Below are 26650 nucleotides of genomic sequence, written 5' to 3' on the forward strand. Positions count from 1 at the left end.
TCCCCCACACCCTTCCACCCCCAAGAGCCTACACACAGTCCAACAGGACTGGCTCTGTAGCATAGCGCCGTGCTCCTACCACCCCTGGGGTCTTGGCTCCCTCCAGGGTATGAGAATTCCCAGAAGCATCCTATAGGACCTCTTCTCGTGTATCCCTGCCCTCAAGGATCACAGTCCAATGGGGCTGACTGAGTCTAAACCAAGATGGAGGAAGCCATGATTCGTGTCTTCATGGCGGCAGCAGCGGGCAGTAGGGGATGGGGGGTTAGAGCACAAGATACTCCATTTGGGCTGTCCAAGGAGAGAAGGGAAGAGTGTTCAAGGCAAAACGAAGCAAGTTTCAGTGACAGTAAGCAATTCAAGTTAGAGTGATGAGAAGTGAGGCTGGTGAGGGCGAGGCCATCTCAAGGTCTCCCAGGCAAGCTGCTGGGCTCTCAGGGCAGGGCCAGCCATCAGCCTGCGCCAGTCCTCTCAAGAAGCCTAAAGTCCCTCCAGAGGAGGGTGGGAGAAAAGAGGCTGAAGGAAAGCCCTGAAATGGCCTTCGTGCCACTCCCAGCACATCCCGTGTTTCTTTAGACAGACCCTCTCCTGCTCTCTGCAACAATAGTCATTTCTTCTTCCCTCTCCCGAAGCCCAACATCTACCTCTCACTCAGAGGATGACCATTTTGAGAAAACCAAAGCCATCAGGCAGAAGCCAGAATCTACCAGCCCTGGCCCTTCCCTGCCATCACACAAGGAAGTGCCCGTCTCTCCCAACTGAAGCCAGTCCCTCCCTGGATCCCACAGCCCCGCCACCTCCTGGGCCACAGCCTGACTGTTCCCTCCCTCTCCTGACTATCTGCTTTCACCTCTGCCTCCACTGGGGCCAATCCCACCAGCCTCCAGATGACCATCTCCGGCAAACTCCCCCTTTCAATCACTGCCCCCTTCCCTAGTCCTCTTCACAACCGAGCCTCTTGAAGAGAAGTCTGTATAAGCTATTTCCACTTTCTCACCCCTCTTCACTTCTCAACTTACTCCACTCAGGTATCTGGCCCCCTCCATCCCTGCTCCCCCAAGATCTAGTCTTGTCAAGGCAGCTGGCCATTCCCCATCCTGACCTCAGCGGGCTGTCTTTTCCCTCCTGGGGGTTGCTCCTCCCCTTCTGCAGGATCCCCAGATGTTGGGCGTTCCCCAAGTCCAAGGAGGACCGAGCTCAGGCTCTCTTCTCTTCCTTTTCTATCCTTTCTGCTATGAAACATCTTATCTTGGGTGCCACACAGGTATCTTTAATGTAACACGTACAAAATCCACCTTCCCACTTCCTCCTCAGAGCCCACTCCCTCCATAGGCAGCAGGCCGGCAGCTACCCTGTCACTCGAGCCAAAAGGCTGGGATTAGCCTTAAAAATCTCCCTAATACTTCATATTTCCACTCAACACAAAGTACTCTGATCCTCATTCTAAAATGTGTCTCTAATCCACCTACTTCTCACCTTTTCTATCACACCTTAATCCAAGCTACTATCATCTCCTGTCTGCACTTCCGTACAGGAGCCTAGCCGGTCTCCTGCCTTCACTCCAATCTGTGATCTCCAGAGCAGCCACAGTGAGCTTTTAAAAATATATCTCAGATCTTATAACCCTGCTTAGATAAACTCTAAAATCCTTAACTCAGCCTAGCAGACACACTGTGATGTGGCCCTCGCTGTCCATCCTGCCCTGCTCACACCCTTTTAACCATCTTGGCCTTTTATCAGTTCCTTGTCACTCTTCCAACTAGTGCCTTGGCAGGAGCTGTTCCCTCTCCACCTGGAATAACCTTCTCCCATCCACACCCTTCTCTTACAGTCTCCCTCCCCCACTTCATTTAGCTGACTTTACTAATCTTAGTCACTTCCTCAGAGGGGGCCTTCCTGGGACCCCTAAAGCAGGTTTTAGGTCACCCCTCACATACTCTTACTCCCATGCTCACACTTGGCACTTAAAAAGTTCAGGAATTATCTACTTAAAAGCAGACACATGTATTTAATATTGGTCTCTCTCATGAGATGATGAACTCCACAGGGACAGAGCTGTGGCCCACTTCAACCTCATGGCTGCTCCAAGGTCTGGCGCCATCCCTGACTGTGAGAGAGCACTGTCGGTAAATAGTTGATGAATGAATAAAAGGTGGGCAGGTGGAATGCAGTCAAGTCCAAGCAGGTCAGGGAAGGCCCCCTAGGAGCTGTGGGGAGTTAGGCCCCATTGACAGTTCTGTCCTTCACTTTTCCAGTCCTGACTGATTAGCTATACACACATGGTGAGAGAGGAAGGGGCCGTGCTCCGCCCCTCCCAGGGACTGCAGCCTTGGCCAGGCAGGCCGTCCTCCAGGCACCATCCACAGTCTGAGAGAAGAGGCAGCAGAAATCCCTACCTCGTTGCCAGCACCTGGAAGAAACGTCTTCACTTTGATGGTCTTCCCCGGGGCAGGGAAGGGTGACTCCATGAGACTTCTCATGAAGGGATAGACCAAGGCAGCAGAGATCCCACGCCGGCGCTCCACCTCATCTAAGACCTGTGCCCACGGCCAGCAGCCGGAAGAGGAAGGGTGTCAGGCGCTGCCCTTCCCTACCTCCTGGGCAGAGAACAGGGCAGCCTGGCATCTGACCAGCTGGGGCCAAAAGCTAGGGGACAGAAGGGCTATCTTGCCAGCAGCTTTACACTCTAGCCTTCCTGCTTCCCTTGGCACTCGATGACTGTTCTGCTCACTAACTCGTGCTTGCCCCACACCCAGGAGGTGGGTAAATGAAACGCCACTCTCGAGTCGGGTCCCTGGGCACCTGGTTTCCCCAAGGGGATTCTCTCTCCCAAAGGACTCTGGCTCTACCCAGGGCTCAGAGTGGACTGTGACACTGGCAGACCACGCTGGCACAGGAGCTGGGGAGATGCCAGCTGGCCAGATGGGGAGCCAGGCTTGGGAAGAGGAAGGAGTCCACGAGCTCCCTATGCTTGCTCTTGCATTCTCTTGCTCACACCCGCCCGCTCGCTCGCTCGCACACACAGGTGGTTTTCTCATCTGAGCTGGCCACAGATATTCCTGTGGGAGCTGTCAGCTGGGGAAAGGGGAGGGAAGTAAGCCACAGCCCTCTTACCTTGGAAAACAAGCCGAAGCAGCCAAGGCGGCTGATGACACAGTATACCTCTGGCAACCGAGGCCCTTTCCCACTCGGCTGGGTCGGGACGAGGCGGAGGAGAGACAGACAGATACCAGAGAAGCCACAATTACTACATCTGGCTCCTTTTCCCAGGGAACGGAGGACTAAGGACTGATCTTCTAGTGGATGATAGCAAGCCTCTTCTAACCGCTACTCAACCAAGCCCTCAGAGGAAAGGCTGACACCCTCCAGGGGAAGGCTCTAGCCTCTACTGGGTCTTCCAGCCCAAGGTTCCAGACTCCTGCTGAGCTCCTCCCAGGAGGACGCTGACAGAGGCTGGTGAAGAAGGAAGCAGCCCGGCAGAAGCTATAGGGTGATTTGTGGATTTACAAGGTGAAGGCTGGGAATCCAGAGGACACAGTGGTCATGAGAGGAACCTGTATACATTCCTCAGAGCAAGCCACGGAGTCCCCCATCCCTCACAGGGAACATTCTGTAAAACAGCCCCATTCTAGGTTCTCCTTACCTCCCTTCCTTAATCCACCCTGTTATAGTAAGACAAACTGAACATGGATAAGAGCCGCAAACTACTATTTGTTGAAAGCCTACCATATCTGAGGCCCAGGCTTAGTACTCTAAAACTGCCTGTAAGAGGTAGTGCACAGGCACTACAACCTGCGTTTTGTAGAATGAGTAAACTGAGTCACAAAGAGAGTGAGCCATTGCCAAGGGCATGCATCTCAAAGTCATAGATCCAGGAGTCTGTTTTGGCCTCAGATTTACTGTCTCACCTCTAACACATGCTGCTTTCTGACCCGACCGAAGGGAAAGGGACACAAAGACACAGAACAGAGGTATGCTAGGAGAGAACAAAGAAAAAAGGGGATTGGCAAAGTGAATGGCTGGAGGAGATGTGCACTAAGAGCGCCCCAGGCCTGGAGCCCCCAAATGTGGGTTGGGGTGAGGCCACAGGAGTCTACTTCTCCAGCCAGGGGCTGGCAGGGCTCTGTAGCTGTGGCTGCCTCTGGCTCCGAGGCCTGAGTGCCTGGCAAGGCCAAGTACGGAGGGAGCAGAGCAGCAGGTGCTGGCCCCTCACGCAGGCCGCTAAGCAAATGCAGATGGGTCTATTTCAGTTTCCAAACCTGCTGGCCACACGTCACAGATCTAAAGAGAAGGCAGAATCTGTTTTTGTCCATATTAGGCCTGAAACTCACTCCTCTCTCTTTCCTTCTCCCCCGCCTCCCCTAAAGCCCCAAGTGATTAAATCAAGTATGTGGGATTTGGGTTAGAATCATTGTGTCCAATCTGCAGGAATGCCGAGCTAGTGCCAGCCCCCTTGGCAGGGACCCAGCCCAGGCCCTCTCTGAGCACGAGCACGCCAGGACAAACATGCTCTTCCCTGGGGGCGGCAGGCCCGCTGCAAAGGAGCAGCTCTGCTCCATCACTATTCCTGCAAAAGCAGTCCTTGGAATGCTCCTCTCTGGGCACAGGTGAACCTGTGGCAAGCTGGCCTCTGCCTGGCTCCCCACCTGGCATTTGCATTGCTCCACATCCCCTTAGCCCTGCCCACCGGGCAGTCAGTATCCAAATATCCCTTCTCCCAGACTACCCTCTGGGGCAATCCAAGAGTATCAGACGTGGTGTTAAAGAACTTAGAGTCAACCCCGGCTTGTGTTTCACTGGCTGTGTGATCCTGGGCAGTTATTCCCCCCAAGTCTTAATTTCTTAATCTACAGAAACTAACATAGTACTACTTCATGAACTACTATAAGGATTCAAGAAGATGACATACTTAAAGCGTCTAGCCTGGAACACAATAGGTCCTAAATAATAGCCTATTCTCTTTGTCTTCCCATCTACATTCAAAGGCTGACCTCCTCTATTAGACTATCTAAATTTTCTTGAGGATTGGATTGAATTCAAGTCTAACTCCTCTTTAGGTGCACTTAACATGTTGCCTGACCCTCAGTGGGAGTATGGGATGTGTTTCAGAATGAATGAATAAATGAATTAATGAATGGCCCAAAATCCTTTGTCAGGGGTCCCTGCTATACATGGCCCTTGCCTAGGATCCTTCTCATCTACCCCTAGACTGGCTAGATATCTAGTGAGTCCTAGTCCCACTAAGGCATGGGAGTCCTGAAACACTGCTGACACCCCAAACCAACAACATCCCTAGTGAATTCCAGAGGAAAGTGCAACAGGAGTCTCTCTTTACCTTACCTCAAGATACTACTACTACTTCCCAGGGCTGGGGACCTGGGGACCTGGGGATCCCTACTTCCTAGGACTAATGGGAAGGAAGATGGGGATGGGCTTCTTTCTATATAACATGGCTTATACTTTCAAAACCCTCCCTTTCACCTGTTCAAGGCACCTCTCCCAGAATCCCACAGAAGGTACTGCTCTATCCCTCCTCAGCCTCTAGCACTAGCAGACCATGGACAGGATGTCTCCTCACTCAGCTGGCCAGTTATGGGCCAGGTATGCTGCTGGGTTGATATGATCCTGCAATCTGGCTTCAGTAGCCAGGGCCCCAGAGCCCGAGGGAAATGAATGAGAAGAAAAAGTGTAGGAAAGTTGAAAACAGGACATATCAGTAGAAGGTGATCCACTCTCTCCTCATAGTGCAGTTTATCTTAGATTGGAAGGGTCACTCCGAGTCCTGCCATCCCAGGAGTGCCTCATCAGTGTGCCTGTATGCACATGTTGTCTGTGTTGAGGGTGGCCTCAAGGAGCATACAAGGAAGCAGAATGCAGAATCTCACACAAACTAGAGTTGAAGAAGGTGCGTGTGCGTGTGTACACGTACATGCACGCACACATACATACACACTGTGGCCCAGTCCCCCAAGGACCACATGGCCCTACTCACCAGTAAGCGCCTGCAGTAGCCAAAGCGTCTGCTGCCATCTTCCCCAGTCAGCATGAAAGAGAAAGTCTCACTGGAACGGGGAGGGGTCTGGCATCAGGGAAGGATCAGAGGACCCAGGAAACAGCACCCAAGAAGAGGGAATGCCCTCCCAGGGAGGAGGAGAAGGGCTAGGTTGCTGTAAAAGTGGAGGCTGGGACTCGGGTGTGTCCCACGCAGTTGCCCCTGCTGTGGGAGGCAAGGAGACTGTGTCCCCTTCCTGCCTCACCTCAGCCAGACCAGGCCAGGCCTCACCTACTGTACTCGGACACAGGAAGCCAGTCCTTGGCATCAGGGAAGCAAAACTGGGGAATGGCCTTGAGCCTCTCCTCTGCCTCCCGCATCTGCTTGGTAGGTCGGTCCAGCTGCAGGGAGAGGAATATGGGGAGAGATAGACAAGAGAAGACATGGATTCTTGGTTGGTAGGGGAGGGGAGCTGAGAAGCATCTCCTGTCCTGAGAGCTCTAGATGGCATCCTACCAACTGGCATGCTCCTCAACAATCCTGTCCCCATTCCCGATTCCTACAGAGAGGTCTGGAGAGAGCTGAGTCATCATCTATTCATTCAGTATGTGCCAAGTGAGCGCTTTTTCTATGTGGCCCCTGCCCTGTGTCACATGCTAGGGCTACTGATGGAAAACAAAGTGGACAAGGTCCCCGTCCCTGCACATTCTGGTCAGGAGAGTGAGCAATCGACAACAAAATCTCCAAAGGAGATCTTGCCACAAAAGAAAGAAATAGGGTGCTGTGACAGAGGGAACTGGGCAGGAGGAGGGATACTTTAGGTATCTGGAAAGATCTCCTGGAAGAGGTACTATCTGGGCAGAGAATGAGGAATGAAAAAGAGCCGGCAGCAATGTGCAGAGCTAAAGAAAGAACATTCCGGGCAGAGGCAAAGAGCAAGGAGGCCAGGCTGGCTGGCTGGCTGGCTGGTGATGGGCAGGGAAGGTGTGGTGAGAGGGAATGCAGGTGGGGGGATGGGGAGTGACAGCTAAGGGTACAGAGTTTCCATTTGGGGTGATAAAAATATGTTTCAGGGGCACTTTGGTGGCTCAGTCAGGTAAGCGTCCAACTCTTGGTTTTGGCTCAGGTCATGATCTCGTGGTTGTGAGATTAAGCCCCGTGCCAGGCTCCATGCTGGGCACGGAGTCTGCTTCAGATTCTCTCTCTCTACCTTCCAATCTGCTCCTCCCCCTACTTGCTTACACTCTCTCTCTCTAAAATAAAATCTTTTTTAAAAAATGTTCTAATATTCATTTTACAACTCTGAATATACTAAAAGTCACTAAATTGTATACAGAGAAAGAGCATGAGCTGGCAGAAGGAGAAGCAGACTCCCCACCGAGCAGGGAGCCCAATACGGGGCTCAATCCCAGGACCCTGGGATCATGACCTGAGCTGAAGACAGCCACTTAACCGACTGAGCCACCCAGGGGTCCTGAATTGTATACTTTAAATAGCTGAATTATATAGTATGTGAATTAAGTTTCAATAAAGTAGTTTAAAAAAGAGAAATAAAGTAGAAGCACCAGGCCCCTTGCCATCCTTATAACCAATTTGGGTTTTATTCTAAGCATACTAAGAGGTGTTCTCTATGCCCTCACCCTCTGAACAAGTACTGGCCCAAACCCACGGCTCAGAACGCCTCTCTCCCCAGCGAGCTGGCAGGCACCAGGCTCAGGGCTGTCACTGCGAGGTAAGTGGCGATGGCAGGAACAGGATCTCTCTTGCCCTAGAGATAGCCCAGGCAGACAGAAGGTGCCAGAGGAGGGGGGGATGGGGGAGAGATGGCCTCACCTTGGGAAACTGGTAGGAGACTTCAGGGAGGTAGGTATTTCGAGATGGCTTCTTCTTGAGGGACACCACCACAAAGTACTCGAAAAGCTCCCGCTCCTGCCACTCAAGCAGTTCCAGCTCCAGAGTCCGATAGCTGGGTGCGCGTTTCAGCATTGACTGGATGTGGACCAGGCGCTGTGTGTGGGCTGCAGGCAGGTTGTATGTCAGGGGACAGGCAGACTGGACCCTCACAGACCCCACATCAGCTCCCCGCCAACCCCAGTCTCAGGCTTTGCCTCTGTGGACCACCTGTAAGTGCAGAAGCCTGGTCTGACCACCTCTTGCAGCTGGGTCTGGGGCTGAAGTGGCAGGAGCAAAGCGTCTATGCCTATGCAGAGGCCCTGCCCTGCAATGGGGGGGCTGCTATGCTAGGCCTTCTGGGCCTTCTGGAGGCTGGGCTGGGGCTGACAGGACTGCCTAAGCCAGGCAAAACCCAGGCACCCACCTACCCCTGCCTCGTACCAACAGGAGAAGATAGGAACCACCATGCAGGCTTCATCCCGGGCCCCTCTCAGAGTCCTTGGACTTGGACTTTTTGTCCCTGTCCCTACCCCAGGGAAAACCAGTAGAGGATGGAAGAAGGGAGCTAGCTCCCATAGACTTTAACCCTCCAGGAAAGTCTAGACAGGTTTCCCAGGAGAGAAAAAATAGAGATTCATCCAAGGCTGCTGGAACAGGAAGTTCCCAGAACCTTTTCAGGGAGGTGTCAGTCCTCTCTGTGGATTTGGGGGGTTAGTAGTCTCAATGCCTCTAGAGGACCAGTTTCCTCAGACGGGCACAATTCTTAAAGCCAGAAGAGGTACTTGAAATCTTCTAAACCCACTTCTGACCCTCCAGATACGCAGCATTTACCAGGCAAATCAACACCCAATTCTCACAGACAATAGCTTGGGGAAGTCCAGGTGAAGGCGGCTGTCTGAGTTCAACCATCACGGGGCTGCCTTGCATACAGTAGGAGGGGACTTCCCTGGAGCTCTTTGCTCCGTCAGCTGCTATCCTGCCTGCCTGTGGGCCCTCCAAAGCAGGCCAGCTGGGGACGTGGGAACTATACATGCAGAGGAGGGGGGGGTGACTCTACAGCCAGGGCTGGGAAGGGGTTCCAGGCCTCACCTTTGAACCTGTCGTCAGAGTCGCTCTCGCTCTCACTATTCTCATCTGTAAAAGTAACAGCAGGAGTGCACACTTGCTGAGCCACTGCTCCACAGCCAATGTTTCCTGGGCCCCCCCTCCCAGCTCTTCTCACAAAGGATGAATCCTACCTCTTCTGGGCCCCCTAGGCCCAGGGTCCCTTTGAGCTCAAACCACAGGTGCTAATTGCTATACAAACCCCTCTCCATCCAGTCCTGATCTGGGGGAAGCTACTGAAGGCCTGAGCTGGAGGCCGAGACAGCAGAGAAGCCTACAGGCCTGGATCACAGGGAGTACCTCCAGGACGCCAAGATTTGAAATGGGAAACAGACCACAGTGCTCAGTAAGTCTGGCCTTTCCTTTTGGCAGAACCAGAATCCCACATCCACCTCCCTCATCAGAGCCTCACAGCCCAGTGCCTGAACTAACCCAACCCATGGCTTCCTTCCTTGTTTGGCCCTCCCTTTCTATGTGCCGTTTCTTGGGGGGACTCTATCCTCCTAGAAGGCAGGAGGATCCTGGGATTGGCCCACAGAAGGGTAAACTGAGGCTAGTATGTACCTCTCCCTGTTCCTACTGCCCAAGGGCCCCCGATACCTGAACCACTCAGACATCAAGGCCTACCTCTCAGTGATGCTGTCTCAATGCTGGACATAGACAGTTTTTTTAACCTCTTCTTTCCCCTCTTGGCATTGTAGATGGAGTTAATTCTTTGGACAAGCTGGGTGAGAAAAGCAGCGAACGTGAGATAACCCTAACACCAGCTGCCCCTATTTCTAAGAAGGCTGATTAGTAACCCATTTGTTCCCTCAAGGTGCATGCTTTCTGCCCTCCCCACACTGGGGCCCAGTTCTGGTCTCCCTGCTGCACTGACCCCAAGTGCAGACTGGCCGGTAGCTCTCCTCTCCCTCATCCCCTAAGTGGTCTCCCGCTCCTACACAAGAATGTTAAACTTAGCTCCCCAGAGGAAGGAACTGTGATCAAACTACACAGGATGGGAGCTTCTGGGTCCCTAGAGTCACTGAACCAACGGAGACAAAAGAGCTCTTCAGACGTAATAACAGGAACAAGGACTGGAGCCTTTCCCTCTAGGCTATAACCTGGGGACCACGACAGGAAGGAGCTAATTCCCAATATACCCAAGCATTGTTTGCAGGCTAAAAATACCATTTGGCTAAATCCTGCTGCTTTGGGCTGGGGATTTGGGTCTGACTGCCTGTGTATGCAACTCATTGCTGAAAACTCTTAATTCTGAGAGTCGGAGAAAGAAAGACTCAAGTTTGAGTCTTGGGCCCTTCAAAGCCTAGAAGTGTTTATGTATACACAGAGATCTCCAAGTGCACACTCCACCAGTGGGGAGTCTCCTAAAGGACTGGCTTCCGGTCACTCAATGGCAAGGAGTGCTCCCTAGTCTGTCCCTCCCCTAACATCTGTGCACCCACGAACCCCTTATTGCATCTCTGTTAATAAGACAGGGAATTAACCAGGTGAAAAAGAAAGGCCAGTGCAAGGGCCCAGAATTTATTCAAGGAGAACTGAGGAAGCAGCCTTGGATTAGGGAAGGAAGAGGAGGAGAGAGCTGCCCACCTGCCTGCCCACCTGCCCAGCCAGCCCCGGGTGGCCCCTCTGGGGAGGCTACCTTAGGAATGCGGCGGGCCCTGCGGCTGGACAGCAGCTCACTGGTGGTGCTGAGGCTGTCCTCATTGAGGCTGGAGGGTGAAGACGGCAGGCTCAGCTGAGCCAGCAGCAGCATGTCGTCATGGCTGTGCCTCTTGGGTAATCGCGGCAGCCGGTGGCTCTTCCTTTCTGACCAGTTCCCACTGCGCAGGGACTGGCTGCTGGGTTTCAGGGAGAGCTGGTACGGGGGAGAAGACGTGGGAGAGGGCTTCAGCACATATGCCTTGGCTGGCATCCCTGGCTCCTCTGAATCCCACCCTGGAATTTCCCTCTGCCTGGATTTCCTCTCGTAAGACCTCAGCTGCTCATCAGCAGGTCAGGGCTAGATGAGACACGGCTTCCACAAAGGAAGCCAAACCACCTCTACCAGATAAAAGAAAACAGAGGCTAAAAAACTGGGCTCTCATCTGAGTGGAAAGAGAAGGACAAGCGGGAATTCTGGGGGCTCCTCCTGAGCTTTGGGACAAGGCTTAGCCTTGGCTCAGTATTCAGCCTGGTTGACGGAGGTCATCTCCTTCCCACAGCCAGTCCTAAAACGCTTCCTTAGCAGAGGCCATAATCCACATAGCAGCCTGGCCCTGCTCACCTTTTCTAGGCAGAACATAAGGGCCCTGGGCTCTCACTCCCAAAGCCTGGCAAGATGGGCCTCCCAGCCAGGTGGTTCCTTCACTGCAGCTGCCCCTCCCCAGCCCCGATCTACTCCCTCAGTCGAAGCCAGCACCCTTATTCCGAGGCACCTTACTCTCCACAGATCCCGCTGCCTGCTAGCAAGGCAGCACCCCTGCCCACTCAGCCCACCTCCCACCCACTTTCTGCACCTGGCATCATCCTTCATCACTGTTCAGCCAGTCCTCCTCCCACCCAGTCAGGCTGGCCACACAAATTCAGTGGGGGCCTGTTTGAACATAGCTCATGAGAAAGGTGAATCTTTTGTAAAAATGATTATATCACTCCAAAGCCAGAAGAAACCATCTCTGTATTCTCTAGCCAATGTTATAAAATGTCCAGGTCCCTCCATTTGCAAAGAGAATTAGAGTTGCCTGGGTAGGTCCAAGAAAGCACCTCCTGCCTCCTTCTCCTGCCCCCTGTCCACCCTGGACAAGGCCAGAATGAGCTAGAGTCCAACAGTCTCCTTTGACTCTTCACCTTTTTTCTCATCCTGCCTTCTATCAGCCCTTTTCTTGACGATTCAGTCTTCATTCCCTCCAACATGAGTGGCTCCAGGTCTGGCAGACACCTATCTAGCTCTCCATATCTGGTTCTTGGGCCTATGCCTGGCCCCCAAATGTCAGTACTGAGATCATTTCTGCCAGAGCTGCTGAATACCAAGACTCCAACCAGGGTCCCGTCTTCCTGTTACCCACAGAAAGGGAGCAGGAGCAATGACAGGACAGGAGGCAGCTGGGGCTCGTGTTGCAGCGCAGAGCACAAGTAGTGAAGGGGAGCACGGAGGGCAGGGTGCCCACAAGGATTTCAACGTGGCAGAAGTCCCCGCATGCAGAGCTCTTCCCTGAGGTCACCTCCTTTGCCAAGTACTAGTGAGGGAAAGAGTGGGAGTGGAAGCGGGCCCACACCCTGGCAGGACAGGCCTCCACTGTGGCCCTTGTGTTGGCCCAAATCGGGGCTGCCATTACCTGAGTGGGTGGGTTGTTGTACTTCCTGTCCTGAGGACCCCACATCCTGTGCAAAGAGTCCAAGGAGTTTTCAGACAGTTGCTGGGATTTTCGTCCTGCTCTTCGGCTCTTTAAGTCCACATCCTCATATGGATTCTCCTTGGGCAGATCTCCTGCAGAGGGGGAGAAGTCAGAGACTAGGAGAAGGGAAGGAGGAAACACACTCACAAATAAACAAGCAGAATTCCTGTGAACCAAAGAGAATGGCTTCTGCCTGGCCCTTCAGCCCATGAGTCATACAGCTGCCCGTCTGCTGCGGGGAGGCTACAAACAGATCCCAGCTCCAAGTCCAGAAGCAAACCCCCCGCCCCCAGTTCAGCTCAGCCTCGTCTGGCCTCTGCTTTATAAATTCAGAGATTGCACAAGACTGGCTCAGCTACCCTGCCTGTGCCCAGCCAGAGGACAAAGCCAACACCGGGCTTCATTCCTTAGCTCCAGGCCTCCTGCTGTGAAAGCCCCAGAGATGCACAGTTCAAGGTAGGAAAGGCTTTCAGAGGTCACATGGCTGTCCTACTGCAGATGCCCCCTGAGGACCCACTCCAGAGGCTGGGCACGGAGGAACAAACCTAACTACAAGGAGCAGGGGGCTGGCAGGCCTCCCTCCCACTGACTGTCCTATGTACCAACTCTCTCAGGGCAGCTCTTCCATCTGGTCCACAGGTAACCCCACACCAGAACAGGGGCAAGCCAAGTAGTGACAGCACTCTCACTACAGGGTCACTGTTTACTCCACCACTGGCCTTACAATAAGAGAATGGTCTTCAATCCCCTTTTGTAACAAGCCCTCCTGCTGTGACACAGGGGAGGTGTGAAAGGCCTGCTAGCCATCCCTGCCAAAGAGGTGGGGTGGGGAGTTTGAGCTTCTCAGGACGAATGGCTAAGATCCCTGGCAGCAGGCACCATCCTGGCACTGCCAGCCAATCTCAGGGAGCAGAAAGCACAGTCCCTGCCTGTAAAAGCATCTCCATCCCAGAGCCCTACGCACCTGCCCTTCTCCCTGCAGCCCAAACCTGGACTTCTCTACGCCTCAGAACACCACGTGCCTCCTGCCACGGATCTGTGGGCAATGAGAGTGAATGTGGCCCTCTGCTCCCCTTCCTTTATCTTTCCATATCCTCCCTGCCACATGGACATCCCTGTCTGGGACTGGGGACCCAGGCAACTGGTGACCAACAAATATATGCTACCCTCTGCTGGGGGCAGCATACACAAAGAGACCGGGGCTCACTCCTCTTCTCCCTGTTCCTCAGCGGGTTGGAAGCTGGTGACTGCTGAGCCTGCAGATGCCCAGGTGTACCTCACACCCCAGGGGAGTTCAGACACCACTTCTTGGAGAGCAGGTGAGGAAAAAGCTACAGGACTAGAAATAAGGCTGCTGAGACTGTAGGCTTTCCTAGGATGCGACACAGGAGAAAAACCAATCCCTATATGCTTACAGAATTCTCAATTTCCAAAGTCAAGATTCCCCCCAAACTGGGGGTATCTACTTATTACTACCATGGAAAACTACTGAGGAAATGCTTTCGCAGAGGTAGGGGGAAGGGAGAGGTGTGAAAGTTAGATTTCTGTCACACCTACTCAAGCTACCAGGGAAGCCACGCAAATCTCTTGAAAGTGAGTCAAGAACGGGTCAAGAGAGGATCTGGGACAGGAGGAAGTGATTCCCAGCACCAAGCTGAGTCCTCAGCAACTGAGCAGACGTTTCCCTGTAACACAGCCATGCTAGAAAGATGACCGGTCTCCATTCCAGAGTCCTGACTAAGCAGAGCCGGCCAGCAACCCTGCTCTAAAAGCCAAGCATCAAAACTGGCATCCAGCCTACCCCACTCTGGGCACTTAGGGAGGAGGCAGGAGACACCCAGTTCTTCTTGGTCTGTTTCCAACATATGACCTGTATTGATGAGGTGGGAGGATTCAGGAGTCAAGAGTGCCGGGACACAATCTTCCTGACCCTGGGAAATGGGGCCAGAGCATCACTGTTCTGATGGGGGCAGGAAGAACATTCATTACAAGCTCATCAAATCCAGACTGCCTTGGGCTGGATGGCTGACCCGCCAGAGTCCTTATCATCATCCCTGAATCAATAGGATGACCCTGACTCAACTGCTTTAGGTTAGAGTTTGTCCAAAGTACTGACATTTGGGGCTGGATGATTGTTGCAGTGGTGGGCTCGCCTGCGCATTTGTGGGATGCTTAGCAGCAACCCTGGCCTCAATCCACTAGATGACTGTAGCATCCCCTCAGTTGTAAGAACCAAAAATGTCTCCAGACACTGCCAAATGTTCCCTGAGCAGAAGGATAAATGCAGGCATGGATGGATGGCCGGGGGCACAGAGGGAGGAAGGAGCAATGGAAAGACAGAAAGAAGGAAGGAACGAAGGAAGGATGGATGGGATGGATGGATGGATTAATGGGTTGGATGGATGTAATTACCCCCCTGCCCTGTTAGGAACCATTGCTTTAGATAGATGTTTCTAAACTTTCTACTAGATTGGGAGTGCCATGACATGTCTCCCAAGGCAAACTCCCTTCATTCCTTCCTTCTCCCTCCCTCTCTCCTTCTCCTCCTTTCTTCCCAAGGGATCAGAGCTTTGAACATGGATACAAAATCCAACACTCCAAGGAAAAGATGCAGGAGACCAAAGCCCAGGGAAGTAATAGCTGCACAACACTGAGGCACATCGAAGACAACCTGGGAGGAAACCGGTGGGAACACCAGGGTCTCAATACTAACGTTGCCTCTGGAAACAAAATTTCAGGAAAGCCTCAAAAGCCTGTTCCTCCTGCCTTCCCAGCCTTAACACCAGCCTCTTTCTTCAGCAATGTTTCAAATTCTCTCTGATAGAATCAGGCCACTCATCACCGCTCCAGGAAATGACTGCTGGCCCCAGCCCAAGCCCTGCCTCCCCAGCCGTAGCTGGGCCCTCACAGCCCTCGTTCACCTGCTACTCTCCATGTCCTAGATTATTCCCAGCCACTGTTCTGGAGCTGTCTCACGGACATATTCCCTGTCATCCTTCCAGGTAATAAGGATGCCCAGGGGATGGGGATAATATGCAGATACCAAGTGGGCCTCAAGGCGAACCACACCTGAACCTGCTGGGAGAAAATTAATCCCAAAGCAATGGCTCAGAGTTGGGAGAGGCAGGAGGCTGTGGAATAGAGCTCAGAACTTCCTTCCCGGGAGCAAGCCACAACAAGGCTAGAGTAGCTACAGCTGAGTGGAGAGAAATGGTGAAGAGTTAGCAGGGGCATAGATGGGAGACAGGAAGCCTGGCAGACCACCAGACCGTCACCTGCATTCCTACCCACACGGACTGCTGGAGGCCGATCCGCACTGACTGCTTGAGGAGAGGAGTGGGAGAGGAAGGCCCTGTTCCCCAGAAGCCAGACCCTGAGCAGCCCCATCTCATCAAGCCCAGCTGGGGAAGCCAGAGGTCTCAACCCTTCCCAGCTTTGCTGATGAGATATGGAACAAGGGCATCGCCAAGAATTTCTGCTTTGCACTCTTTTAAAGGGGCTTGTCAGAGCCCAAACTTAGCATAGGGATACTCTTGAAGGAAGAAACCAGCCCCACCCAGCCCTGCCCCCGCTCCTCCCCACAGCTCCTTTGGTCATGAACCACACACATCAACCCGCACTCACTCACACACGCACAACTAGAAGAACCAGTCAGGGAAGAGGTGTGTAAGTGCGCAGACACTGAGGATTTCTTTCCACAGAATCCTAAGCCTCTTGACCGTGCCCTGGCTAGGGCACAGGGTCTGTAGCTTCCCTGTCAAAACCTGTCCTGGTTCCAACCAGCTGCTTGTGCTGGTGCTCAGCCTCTTCCCCTCCTTCACGCAGCGGAGAGGGCCAGGATAAAGGTCCAACACACCCCCTTCTCCCCACCAACACACAGTACATCAGATGCGGAGCTCTAAGGAGCCAACTGTTACCTACCCTCCAAGCCGGGACACCCTTCTCCAACTGGCCAGCCTACAGCCTTGGTGTTGTTAGGTACCCTTTGTGCCTTCCTACTTTCCAGCCTGGGGACAAGTGAGAGAAGACGGAGAGAGCAGAAGCTCCAAAAGCTTTGCAGTCAGGCTGACCGGCCCTATCCCCAGCTCCCATCCCGCTCAAGTTCCTGGAAACGCTCCCTCAGCCCCAACTAGCTGCTGGGAGTGGGAATCTCTGCAGGAATGCAGTCCAGGCTCCCTGGTCAGGCGCCGAGGCCACTCCACATAACTCCCTAATAAGCTGCTTCCTTCGGTGCATTTTTAAGTGTCAGCCTCAGAATGCAAACGATTATAAGGTTTTGTGGGACGGCAGCATCTTCCAGGGGCAGATGTCAAATTGGACAGGCGAGAATTAACAGCCCAGGAAGCAGCAAGGCAGTAACTTTATTTTTGAACCCCTCTATTGCAAATTAGCAGGACAAACCTCAGCCTGTCTCGGAATATCCCACCCCAGGTCCCCAGGCGTCATGCCTGATGTGGGCGGGAGTCCAACAAATTCCCCAAGGCTTCTCGTTCAAGTCCACTGATCATAGAGAAGACATGTTCATTTCTGGGCCAACTAAACCTCAACCTCTAACCGACCAGCAACTCCAATCCAATCAACTGGTCCCCAAGATGGAGATTTAACACAGGAGCTCCCTGTCCCCCACAAGCCCATGATCACACACCCAAAACAAAGCTTTGTCTGTCCCTGTGCAAGCAAAGCAGGGTAAGAGTTGGTTAATCCAAACAGGCCCAGCCTGAAGCTCACAGAGCACAGGCTGGGCCAAGAACAGAAGAGAAGGCTCCTGGAAAGTCCAGGAAACTGTTCAATCCCAGGCAAAAGTGAAACTGACATTCATAGTGCAGCAACGAGGGCCCCCGTGAAGCCTCTGGGGGATCCAAATTCTTGGATCAGGGAAGGAGAAAGGGACAGATCAACCAGAATCTAAGAGGAAAGAGATATTCTCTCTTAGATTTCCCTCTAGCCTCCCTGGTCTAGAAATTTAGCCAGTGCTATTGTAGGGGATACAAAGGAAGAAGCTGTGTCCAAGGCAGTGAACTAATTACAGACGCTGAACAGCCCTACCCCGCCACCCTCAAGGCTGAAGCCAAACCCGGGTGCCTAGGTCACTTCCTGCCCTCCTTCCAATACCCTCCCGAGCACTACTCCTGTGCTCTGCACAGTGCTCCAAATCCAGAAGCTAGGTGAGCAGCGAGGGTCACGCCCCCACTGCAGCCTCCTCCCATCCCGGGCCCTTACCCCTAGCTCTAGCTCATCCGTTCAGGAAGGAGCCACGCTGCTCCGGTATTTCCTTCCCTCCTCCTGCAGCATCCCAAAGTGGCAAAGACTCCTCTACTGAGTCTGGAGACTGAGACCCAGACACCCTTGCCTCCCTCCTCCTCTTCTCTCTAACCTGACCAAAGAGGCCCAGAGAACAGCTCTGTTGCCCAGGACAGTGCCCCCCAAATTCTCATCTCCCCCCACCCCACCAGACACAGTCCCCAAACAAGGCTAAACAGAGGTTAGGATCATGGAACTCTGGACAGGGAGAAATGGTTAAACCTTCTCTTTCTCTTGTTCAGTTGATGCAAAAACATCCATCTCCTCTCCTGAAATCCCTGGTCAGCCCGGTCAGGCTGCAAAGCCCCCTCAGAGAAGAGGAGCACAGCGTGGGCAGAGCCCGCTGGGCTGGGGGAGGGGGCAGCTGCTGCACTGGGTGCTCCCAAGGGCCCCGGGCAGCAAGAACACATTCCAGTTTCTTCTCAGCTAGAGGGAACAGGAATGTACCCTGCAACGGGAATGGGGAGGAAGATGGGGTTGTGCCTCTGATCCCCACAGCTCTTGACCTCAACTCTGGAGACCATGTGTACAAAGCTTTTTCCCAGTGTTAAGGGAAAAGGTCTCCCTCCCTAAACCCTTTTGCTATTCTAGGGATCCCACTCCCACAGTCTTCCGGTTATGACCTAATTTTGGATGGCTGTATACTATGCACTCCATTCCTGGGGAAGCAGTGCCTAAGTGGATCCAAGCAGTGCTCTGCTATTTTTCCAGAAACTCCAGCCCAGCAAGTTGTAAGGAGAAAACAATGAAACTAGTGGCTCAGATCAAATGAGGGAATAGATGACCTCCTCTTCTGAAGATTCACCAGTCTTTGGAGAATCTGGAAGGTTCTCCACTAGGGCCACTTCCCTCTCTAATGTGTTATCTAAGCCTATGGTCTCCAGCCTCAAGTCCTAACACAGAGATGAGACAGAGCTGGAGATGAGAGAGGAGGGGTCAAGTGCACAGCACACTGCTTCTCTTCTCTTGAGTGATCTACACTCACACACAGCACATTACTTGAACAGAACTGAAGTATCCGCGGAAGAGAACGAGGCCAGAATTAGAATGAAAGCCCAAAATAAACCCAACCCACCCCACTCTGTTGGTTTTTCATTGACCCTGGAACACAGGTTTGCCAACACCAAGTCTTCCCAGTTGTTGAAGGACAATTCTCCATGGCACTTTATATTTCTGACTTTTGAGCAAGAAGGAATGAAATCATCCAGACTACCATCTCAAAGATGTATAGCAAACCACCTCAGAAGACAGAGGGTGTTTTCCCAGAGGGTAGAGGCAGATTTGTTTCCTGACCAGAATAAAGATAATGTCTCTTTGTGGGGCAAAGGTTGGGCCTGTTTGCTAGCCACCCCCTGAAAAAATTGGGGTTCCTTAAGCTTGGAGATCCTCAGCTGGGACACAGACCCACTGTGCATATACAGCCTCTACCTGGACCTCCTCCACACTGCCTCATGGACCTGGGAGCAAGGGGGACCCACATGGACATGGAGCTCATGCCTCCTGTGTGCCATGAGCAATAAAGTCCTTTGTCTCCCAAGAGTCTTGTGTCTTGTGTCAGCATCTGTGAAACTGGGGAGGGCTAGACTTGTTTGCAAGCAGAGTAAAATCTCAGACACTTTCTTGACACCATTTACTTTAAAGGAAAGTAGGAGACAGATACTAAGGACCAGGCACTTTGCTAGGTACTATGATAAAACATTTTACCTCAATGAATTCTAACAATAATCCCTTGAAGTTTTATTACTATTATCATTATTATTGTTAAAATCACAACATCATCATCACCACCTTATGAGAAGACAGAGGTCTAAGAAAAGTGATTTGCCTAAAGACACACCACTAAGGAAGGACACACAGCTAAGGAAGTTTTCTGAAAATTAAAAAAAAAAAAAAAAAAAAAGGATGATGTGGTTTTCCCCTTTTTGTGGTCCCAGAAACCCTTTGGGTTTCAGTTCATTCAAGGTCAGGCTTTAATTTCTCAGCTGCTCAGTCTTTACTAAGCTGCTTCCTCTAGTGCCCATTTTCTTGAGAAGTTCCAGAAGCTGGGCCAACTCAGCCCCTGGTGAATGAAGCTGAATCTAAGGTGTCCCTCCTGTTCCTGCCCTACAGCTCCCAGAGACGAGCCAGCCCATCCCCTCTGCCAGAGCTTACCCACAATATCTTCATAGGCGTTCTCTTCTAAAGTGCTTTTGGATCCAAACTTGGGTTGGCTCTCAGTACCGTTCTCAGTGGGAGAAGAGGGGTACAGGGACTGGAGACTGGATGCATCCTCAAACTCAAAGGATTTTCTGTGGAAAACAGAGCATAAGTCATTCCAGTAAAACTAGGGTCCGACTGCCTTGTTGGGGGAATGGCCATGAGCAAGAGCAAAGACGAGACGTCCTCCTCACCAACAGCTACCAAGCAATGCATCAAGATGGGTCAAAACTTACCATTCGAAGGAGGAGAAAAGGGTCTGCAAGGCTCCAGACTGGGTTCCTGCACCCCAGGAACAGCCTGTAACAGCCCCCACAGCTAGGATGGGGACTGTGCGTCAGATGCCGTATCAAATGCCTTGCAGGTGAATATCATTAATCTTCATAACACTGCTATGAGCTATTGTGCCGTTTTATGAATGTGGAGGTGGAGGCTCAGGGAGACGAAGTGACAAGAGGCAGGACTCATGCAGGCTGTCTGGCTCCAGGGTCTAAGCTTTTGACCTGGGCCTCCAAGTCCTGGAGCATATCATCCTTGAGAAGTATCCGCCAGGACCACAAGAATGGAGTCCCTGTTCTGCCTCTGGAGACTCCATCACACCTGCATTCTAGCAAAGACTCCTGATCTGAACAGGTGGCAAGGGCTCAAAAGTGGGTGGGTGGTGCCCAGGGCTGTTTGGGAGTCAGGGAAGCAGTTGGGGTAGTAGGTAGGTTGTTGGAAGAGGAAAGGCTGAGACTTCAAAAAACAAAACAAAACAAAACCATACTGCTTCTGAGGTAGAACTGGAAGGCCAATTTGTAGTCAGAAGCTACTTCCAAGACCCAGTTTCCCTTCAGCTAGTCATCTCCTTTGCACACTGCAAATGGTCATTTGCAGAATTTCAAAACCACAGTTTGTCAGCTCCTCAGATAGCTTGGGCCCACAGTACTCTCTCCTCCTCTCCTCCATTATCTAAGACGTAACCCCCATCTGCTTTCTCTCTCTCTCCAAGGCAGGTCCCAGCAAACTCCTGGGGAAGGGGAGAAAGGAAAGGCACTGACTGAAGACCTCCTCCCACCCATGAACACCTCCCTCTTCTTTTGGGTACCACTGGACATCTCAGCCTTTTTTTCTTGTTTAATGAAAAACTCCTGAGAGTCTTGGGGTACAAGTCAAGGACTATAAAAGCCACATTCTGTTCTCAGCTTGCCTAGCTACTCTGGAGTACCTGACACAGCTGAACACTCTGGAACAGCAGTCTTCTTCCTTCACCTCTGTGACACAGGCAACAGCCTCTTTGGCACTTACTTTTTGGGCTCTTGTGAGGGGTTTGCCTTTTCTACTTGTCTTTTAAATGCCAGGGTCTCTCAGAGTCCCATCTTTAGTACTCTCTCACTCTGTACTTCCTGGGGGCCAAATACTGATGGCCATCACTCTATCTATGATTCCTACCATGATGGCTCCCAAATCTGTCTCTGACCCAGACTTCTCACCCAGTTAAATATGCAAAGGTTTAGTACAGTGGTTCGTGAACGTGGGCCCACAGAAACTGGTGGTCTGAGATCAAGCTCTCATGGATATACATACAGTGGGGTCAACATCTTTTGCAGGTAGTTCTCAAGTCAGCAAATAAGACACAAATTATGTTCTGCTATGGTACCCTTGAAAATACCTCAGGAAGGCACCATGCTGAAGACCAAAACACGGTCTTGAATTAAGACTAATAGAGTCAATTTCTCCACAGATTTTTTTTTAACAGATTTCTTTTTCTTTGCTTGAATACCCAAAGAAATATTTGGCTTGCATTTTTTAAAAATAAAAAAGGTGTATTGAATATAAGAATCATACCAGACACAACAGAAACAAACTCACCTGCTCTACGAGGGAATATGCTCACTATGTGAACAGGCAAATAAAACAGGCTATGCATTTTGAGTGGTCTTTTTTTTCTCCCAAGAGCACAGATTTTTAAATTTGCGAAGCTACTTCTTATGTGAAGTGACCCTTCCGTATATGGGGTGTGTGTGTGTGCGTGTGTGTGTGTATGTATTACATATAAATGTGTATGTGTAAAGCCTCCAGGCTGACATACTCTCCCGCACCCCCCTTTCCCACCTAGCTAACTGCAAATTTTTCACTCTTCTAAATTTAGCTCAGCAACTCCCTCTATAAGGAGGCTTCGCTCACTCCCCAGCCTGATTTAGCTGCCTCTTCCTTTGGGTCTCTATAGCGCCGTACTCTGACAGGGAGCACACAGAAGATCATCTACCATTTATTTGTCCATCTATCTCCTGTACCACATCAAGAATGGAAGGACCCCATCTTATCTGACCCTGTGTGCCCTTAACCAGTTCAGGGTTTGGTGCATGGCACGCTCTAGATGGTGTTTATAGAAATGGATAAATAAAATCAAAGCAAACACTCTTGGTAGGCTGTTAAAGACTTAAGAGCCAGGGAGCATGCTGGGGTGAGCCAAAACGTAGGAGTACCCTTAGCCAAGGGTTCCTCTGGCCCATGGATCTGAGACTTTCTGATGTCCTCCTCTCACGAACAGTTACCTTTATGAGATAGGATATGTGGGATGCAGCCTGAAGTTTGTGGTCCAATGGAAGAATCCCGAGAACTGAAATGAACCTGAATGCCATCTGACTTTGCTTTAGAAGAGAAAGGCAAAGAGGGAGAGGGGTATAGGACTTCTCAAGGAGGTAGGCTTCCAGCCTACCCCAATTCAGAGAATAAGATGCCTATTAACTATCCTGAACCCCAGCACCTCAAGCTCCTGGTCACATTAAGATGGCCCAGGTAGTCCAGGGCCAGGAATGCCGAGACTGCCAGGAAGACACTGAAAGTGTCAGGACAGGTCGTTCTTGGACACAGCCAAGAAGCCAGGAAAGTGTTTTTCAACTCCTTTGTCCTTCAGTCTCCCCGTTCAGGATCCAAGGATCCCCTCTCCCTATAGGCCCAGAGTCCCTAAATGGCCAGGAAGCCCTCAGGAAAGAGAAAATCAGCTTAAATGTGTCAATACTCTCATGTTAAGGACAACACGCAGTATTCAGATGATGCTTCCCTCAAAGAAGTAAGTTTCTAGTGCTGGCATTTCAGGTGGTCATGAGACTAAGATCCTACTGCTAGTCTTCAAGGACTGCCCATTTTATCCACAAGGAAGGTGGCCCTACCCCTCCCACAGGCACCAAGGAAGTTCTGATAGGGCTCAAGACACAGCCCCACTCTCCCCCAAAGGCCAAATCTAGCCCACACCTTCAGCAGGCAACATTTGGAAGAACCACTTTCGCCTTCCCTCCACCTCCGCCCCACTCACATTTATGGATCCTTATCCCAGCAAGAGCAGAGCAAATTCCTTTCCACCTAACTCCTGTTACCACCTAACGATGATTCACTGCTCCAGGACCAAGGAAGGACTACTGACTGTGACCCACAATTACAGTCTGTTTTTGCAACTTCCATCGAAAAGAAAGCCACTGTGCCCAGCCGTTAAAGACACTGGAAGAGCAATTGTTACCTGCTCTGGGATTTGCGGTGACCACGTATGTCCTTCTTGGGTCTCCGGGTGACAGGTGGGGCGGGGGTAGAGGGCAGGGGGGGTGGAGCAGCAGGTGTGGGCGAAGGAGGTAGACCATTGCTTGGCTTACTCTTGGGGTTCTTGTCAGCCTCATATTCAAAGGTGCGCTTGGGTTTGGGGACAGGGTTCACAGCGGGATCAGGGGAGCTCTTTGACGGCAGCAGCTGGGAGCTCGGGCTATTTCCAGGGGTCCCTGGCTTAGTGGAGTCACTGCCTTCCCTCTCCAGGGGTGGGCCTGCCTCCCCCCCAATTCCAGCCACTCCTCCTGCCCGGCTGCCAGTGCTCACACTCGTGCTCCCTGTCGGTTCCTCCAACGTGCCCAAGGTCCCAGTCTTCCTTCTCCCTCGGTCTACACTATAGCAGCTGCTGGGGAGCTGGGGGAGTCCCCGGCCTGGCTGCTCCTTTAGGGCCTGTTCGATTTTCTGGATCCGACTCAGCACTGCTGAGCTCTCTCTCCTGCTGCCATGCCCCCTGAGGAAGGCGCTGGGCTCACTCCGGCCTGCCCGTCTCTCCGGCCGATAGAAAGAGTCCCGGACAGGGAGCGCCTCTCCCTCCTCCTCGGTCTCAGGGTAGGAGCACTCTGAGAAGGTCCTGCTCATCCTCCGGAGGCCCTTGAAATCGAAGGCTTTTTCTGAGCTGCAGGGGGATGGCGCCACGCTGGGACAGCCCTCACTGAGCGCCCACTCGCCCCCAGAGCCCTCCCGCTTCTCCCCGCACACGCTCATCTTGGGCGAAGCCTCTCGGCGCCCCTCCCATGCTGAAATCTTCTCTCGGATGCCCAGGCTGTGGGCACGGCTGCCAGTGCGGTTCAAAAAGAAGCTCCGTGGGCCAGCTGTTGTCCCTAAGGATGGGGTGCTCTGAGCAAGAGGGAGGCAAGCAGCTACTCCCTCTACATCCTGGCCTTCCCCTTGGACGTTCTCCTTCTGGTCCTCTCTCTTGCACACTGAAGGGCTTCGGTCCGAATAACTGAAGTTGGTGGCCTTGAGGGGACAGACGGGTGGTGAAGTGCCTGGGGAGGGAGCTTGAGGATTTGGGGGTAAAAGATCACGGGGGTGCCAGTCCTTGAGGAGCAGCCGGGAGCTGGAGCGGCTCGGGTACTTGCAGGCCGACGTTTCACTATCACTGAGCGGGTAGATGGGACTCCTTGGTGGGGAGAGAACTGGAGGTGGAGAGACTGACTGAGACCTAAAAGCAACAAAAACAAAACCAGAAAAAGGAAAAGAAGAGAAAATGGCAGTGAGTGGCCTGACAACGAGAGGCACAGCATTTCATTTTTGGAGCGCTCAGTATCTCTTTCCTGCAGGGCACCCAAGCCCGAAGTGCTCTCTTCAAGTATACCTGGCAAAGCCGTCCTCAAGGAAAGGAGCGCTGCTTATCCACAGCAGGCCAAACTCAATGGGTCTCTCTATTCAGTTCGATCCCAGAGGCCCTAAGTGCCGTCTGGAACAGAGGCCAGCTCTAGGTCAGGGGAGAGGATCCCAAGAAGCTACACAGGCTCCCAGAGAACACTAAGGCCAGGGCCGTGCTGTAGAAATGTTTAGCCATCAGCCCTCTGAAGAGAAAGCACAGATCTGTAACACTGGCCAAGCTCCATAGTATAAATATTCCCACCATGGCTGATTTCAACCTACCAACACAGCCCCACTGAACGTGGCACCAGGAAGATGCTGGTGCTCGGTTCTCAGGAGAGCATCTCCTGCATGCTGCTTCCTGAAGTACCCCAAGTATACCCCCAAGTATACCCCCAAGCCCTTCGCTCTGTCTCCTTAACAAACCCATCTCCTGAGACTTCGGTTACCGGCACAGCATGCTGCCCCTCGGCAGAATTCAGATCCCTGAAGGTCTCAGAAGCATCAGCAGGGTCCCTCCAACGCCGTTAACAAGGATGCCGGTGCGGAGGGGAGGCCAACTCCTCAGCGGTAGCACCACTTCAGACAAGCACCTGCCGCTCCTCAGCATTAAATCCACTGGCAGCTCTTAGCCAATAGGGGGAAGAGTTCTAACTAACTGGTTTTACGCATATTAGTAAACTCATTTAGTCTTCACAAAAACCCTACACAATTATTATTGTTTATTATTATCTCCACTTTACAAGGGAAAACCACAGAGGCACAGGGAAACTAAATATCTCAGCCAAGGTCGCTCAGCTGGTGAGGCGGGAAGCCAGGACAGGAAGCTATAGAACACTACGCTGCCCCACTCAAGAGGAAGCAGTGGCCTCTGCCATCTTTGTGAACTGCCAAGGCTCCCAGACACAACACAGCAGAAACCCTCAGGGCACCGTGCACAGTCCTGTCGCAAACATAGCATTTCTAAGTATCAGGGACGTCTTCCCTACCAGTCCGTGATTTCTTCCAGGTGGAAAGACACGTCCTCAGTATCTGGAAGGTGCTTAGTGAATGGCGGACAAATAAAGGAAAAGGTAAAGGTGAGCTTAATGATGAGAACCTGAGCAGACTTCTCTTAAAGTACACTTTTCTAGTTGTCTGTTAGGGTAATCGCTGTCAACTTTTGGCCCTCTTCTCAAACAGTTTTAGTTCAAAGACAGCAGGCATCTTCTTTTAGTTCAAAGACAGCCAATGCCACACGCTACGAAGGCCCACCTGACCCGCAGGCATGGCCCTTAAAGCTGGGCAGGGAGCCTCATAGGCTCCAGAGGGCCATGCCATCCACAGGAAGGCAGCCAGCTGCCCTCGAGCCAGCCTGCTGTCACTGCTTGCTCACACACAGAAAACTGGAGCTTGGGTGAGTCAGGGATTGGCCAACAATTCCCTGTTGGGTCATAGCCTCTGGCTGCCCCCGATCAACAGGAAACCTCAACATGCTTAAGTTGTTTTTAAAAGGGCAAGTCAAACAAGAGCCATCCCACGTGTACATGGGCACAGATGAGAGAAATGCAGTGCCCAGCCAAGCCAATGACCAAAAAGAGTCGGCGCAGCAAGGACGTGTGAAAAGAATAAGCCTCAGCACTCCCCGGGGTAGGCAGCAGCAGGGCAATGCGCCAGGCTTGAGCCTTGGGAGATCCCAACCTACTCACAGTCGAGGGAGGCCTTAAGTCCCTCATTTATTTCACAGAACCGTGGATGCCAAAGGTCATCATCGGTCCAGCCCTGTAAGCCAGCGGTATCTGGACTCCACAAAGGACTCTATGTTTCCATTATTCTCATTTGAGGGTAGGAGAAGATGCCTTTAATAGAAAACAACCTGAACATGTGTTTATTCATTCAACAA

General features: G+C 52.2%; 1 protein-coding gene across 15 annotated transcripts in view; it reads right to left on the bottom strand.

The window, feature by feature from the left end:
* The window catches only part of DENND2B (DENN domain containing 2B), a 173187-nt gene that overhangs the window by 10169 nt on the left and 136368 nt on the right, over positions 1-26650 (bottom strand). For 14 of the 15 annotated variants that reach the window (XM_082683040.1, XM_082683042.1, XM_082683047.1 and 11 more), the window contains 11 exons: positions 23360-24604; positions 19816-19952; positions 12304-12455; positions 10632-10847; positions 9617-9713; positions 8975-9019; positions 7826-8010; positions 6284-6393; positions 5993-6062; positions 3115-3192; positions 2397-2537 (listed from right to left, as the gene is read on the bottom strand). In XM_082683040.1, coding sequence (XP_082539166.1) covers positions 2397-2537; positions 3115-3192; positions 5993-6062; positions 6284-6393; positions 7826-8010; positions 8975-9019; positions 9617-9713; positions 10632-10847; positions 12304-12455; positions 19816-19952; positions 23360-24604 — 2476 coding nt within the window. Of the gene's footprint in view, positions 1-2396; positions 2538-3114; positions 3193-5992; positions 6063-6283; positions 6394-7825; positions 8011-8974; positions 9020-9616; positions 9714-10631; positions 10848-12303; positions 12456-16284; positions 16415-19815; positions 19953-23359; positions 24605-26650 lie in introns of those variants that run through there. The other variant, XM_082683039.1, reaches the window with a different exon arrangement.

This window comes from Mustela nivalis (genome assembly GCF_964662115.1).
Source record: "Mustela nivalis genome assembly, chromosome: 9".
In the NCBI taxonomy this organism is placed as follows: Eukaryota; Metazoa; Chordata; class Mammalia; order Carnivora; family Mustelidae; genus Mustela; species Mustela nivalis.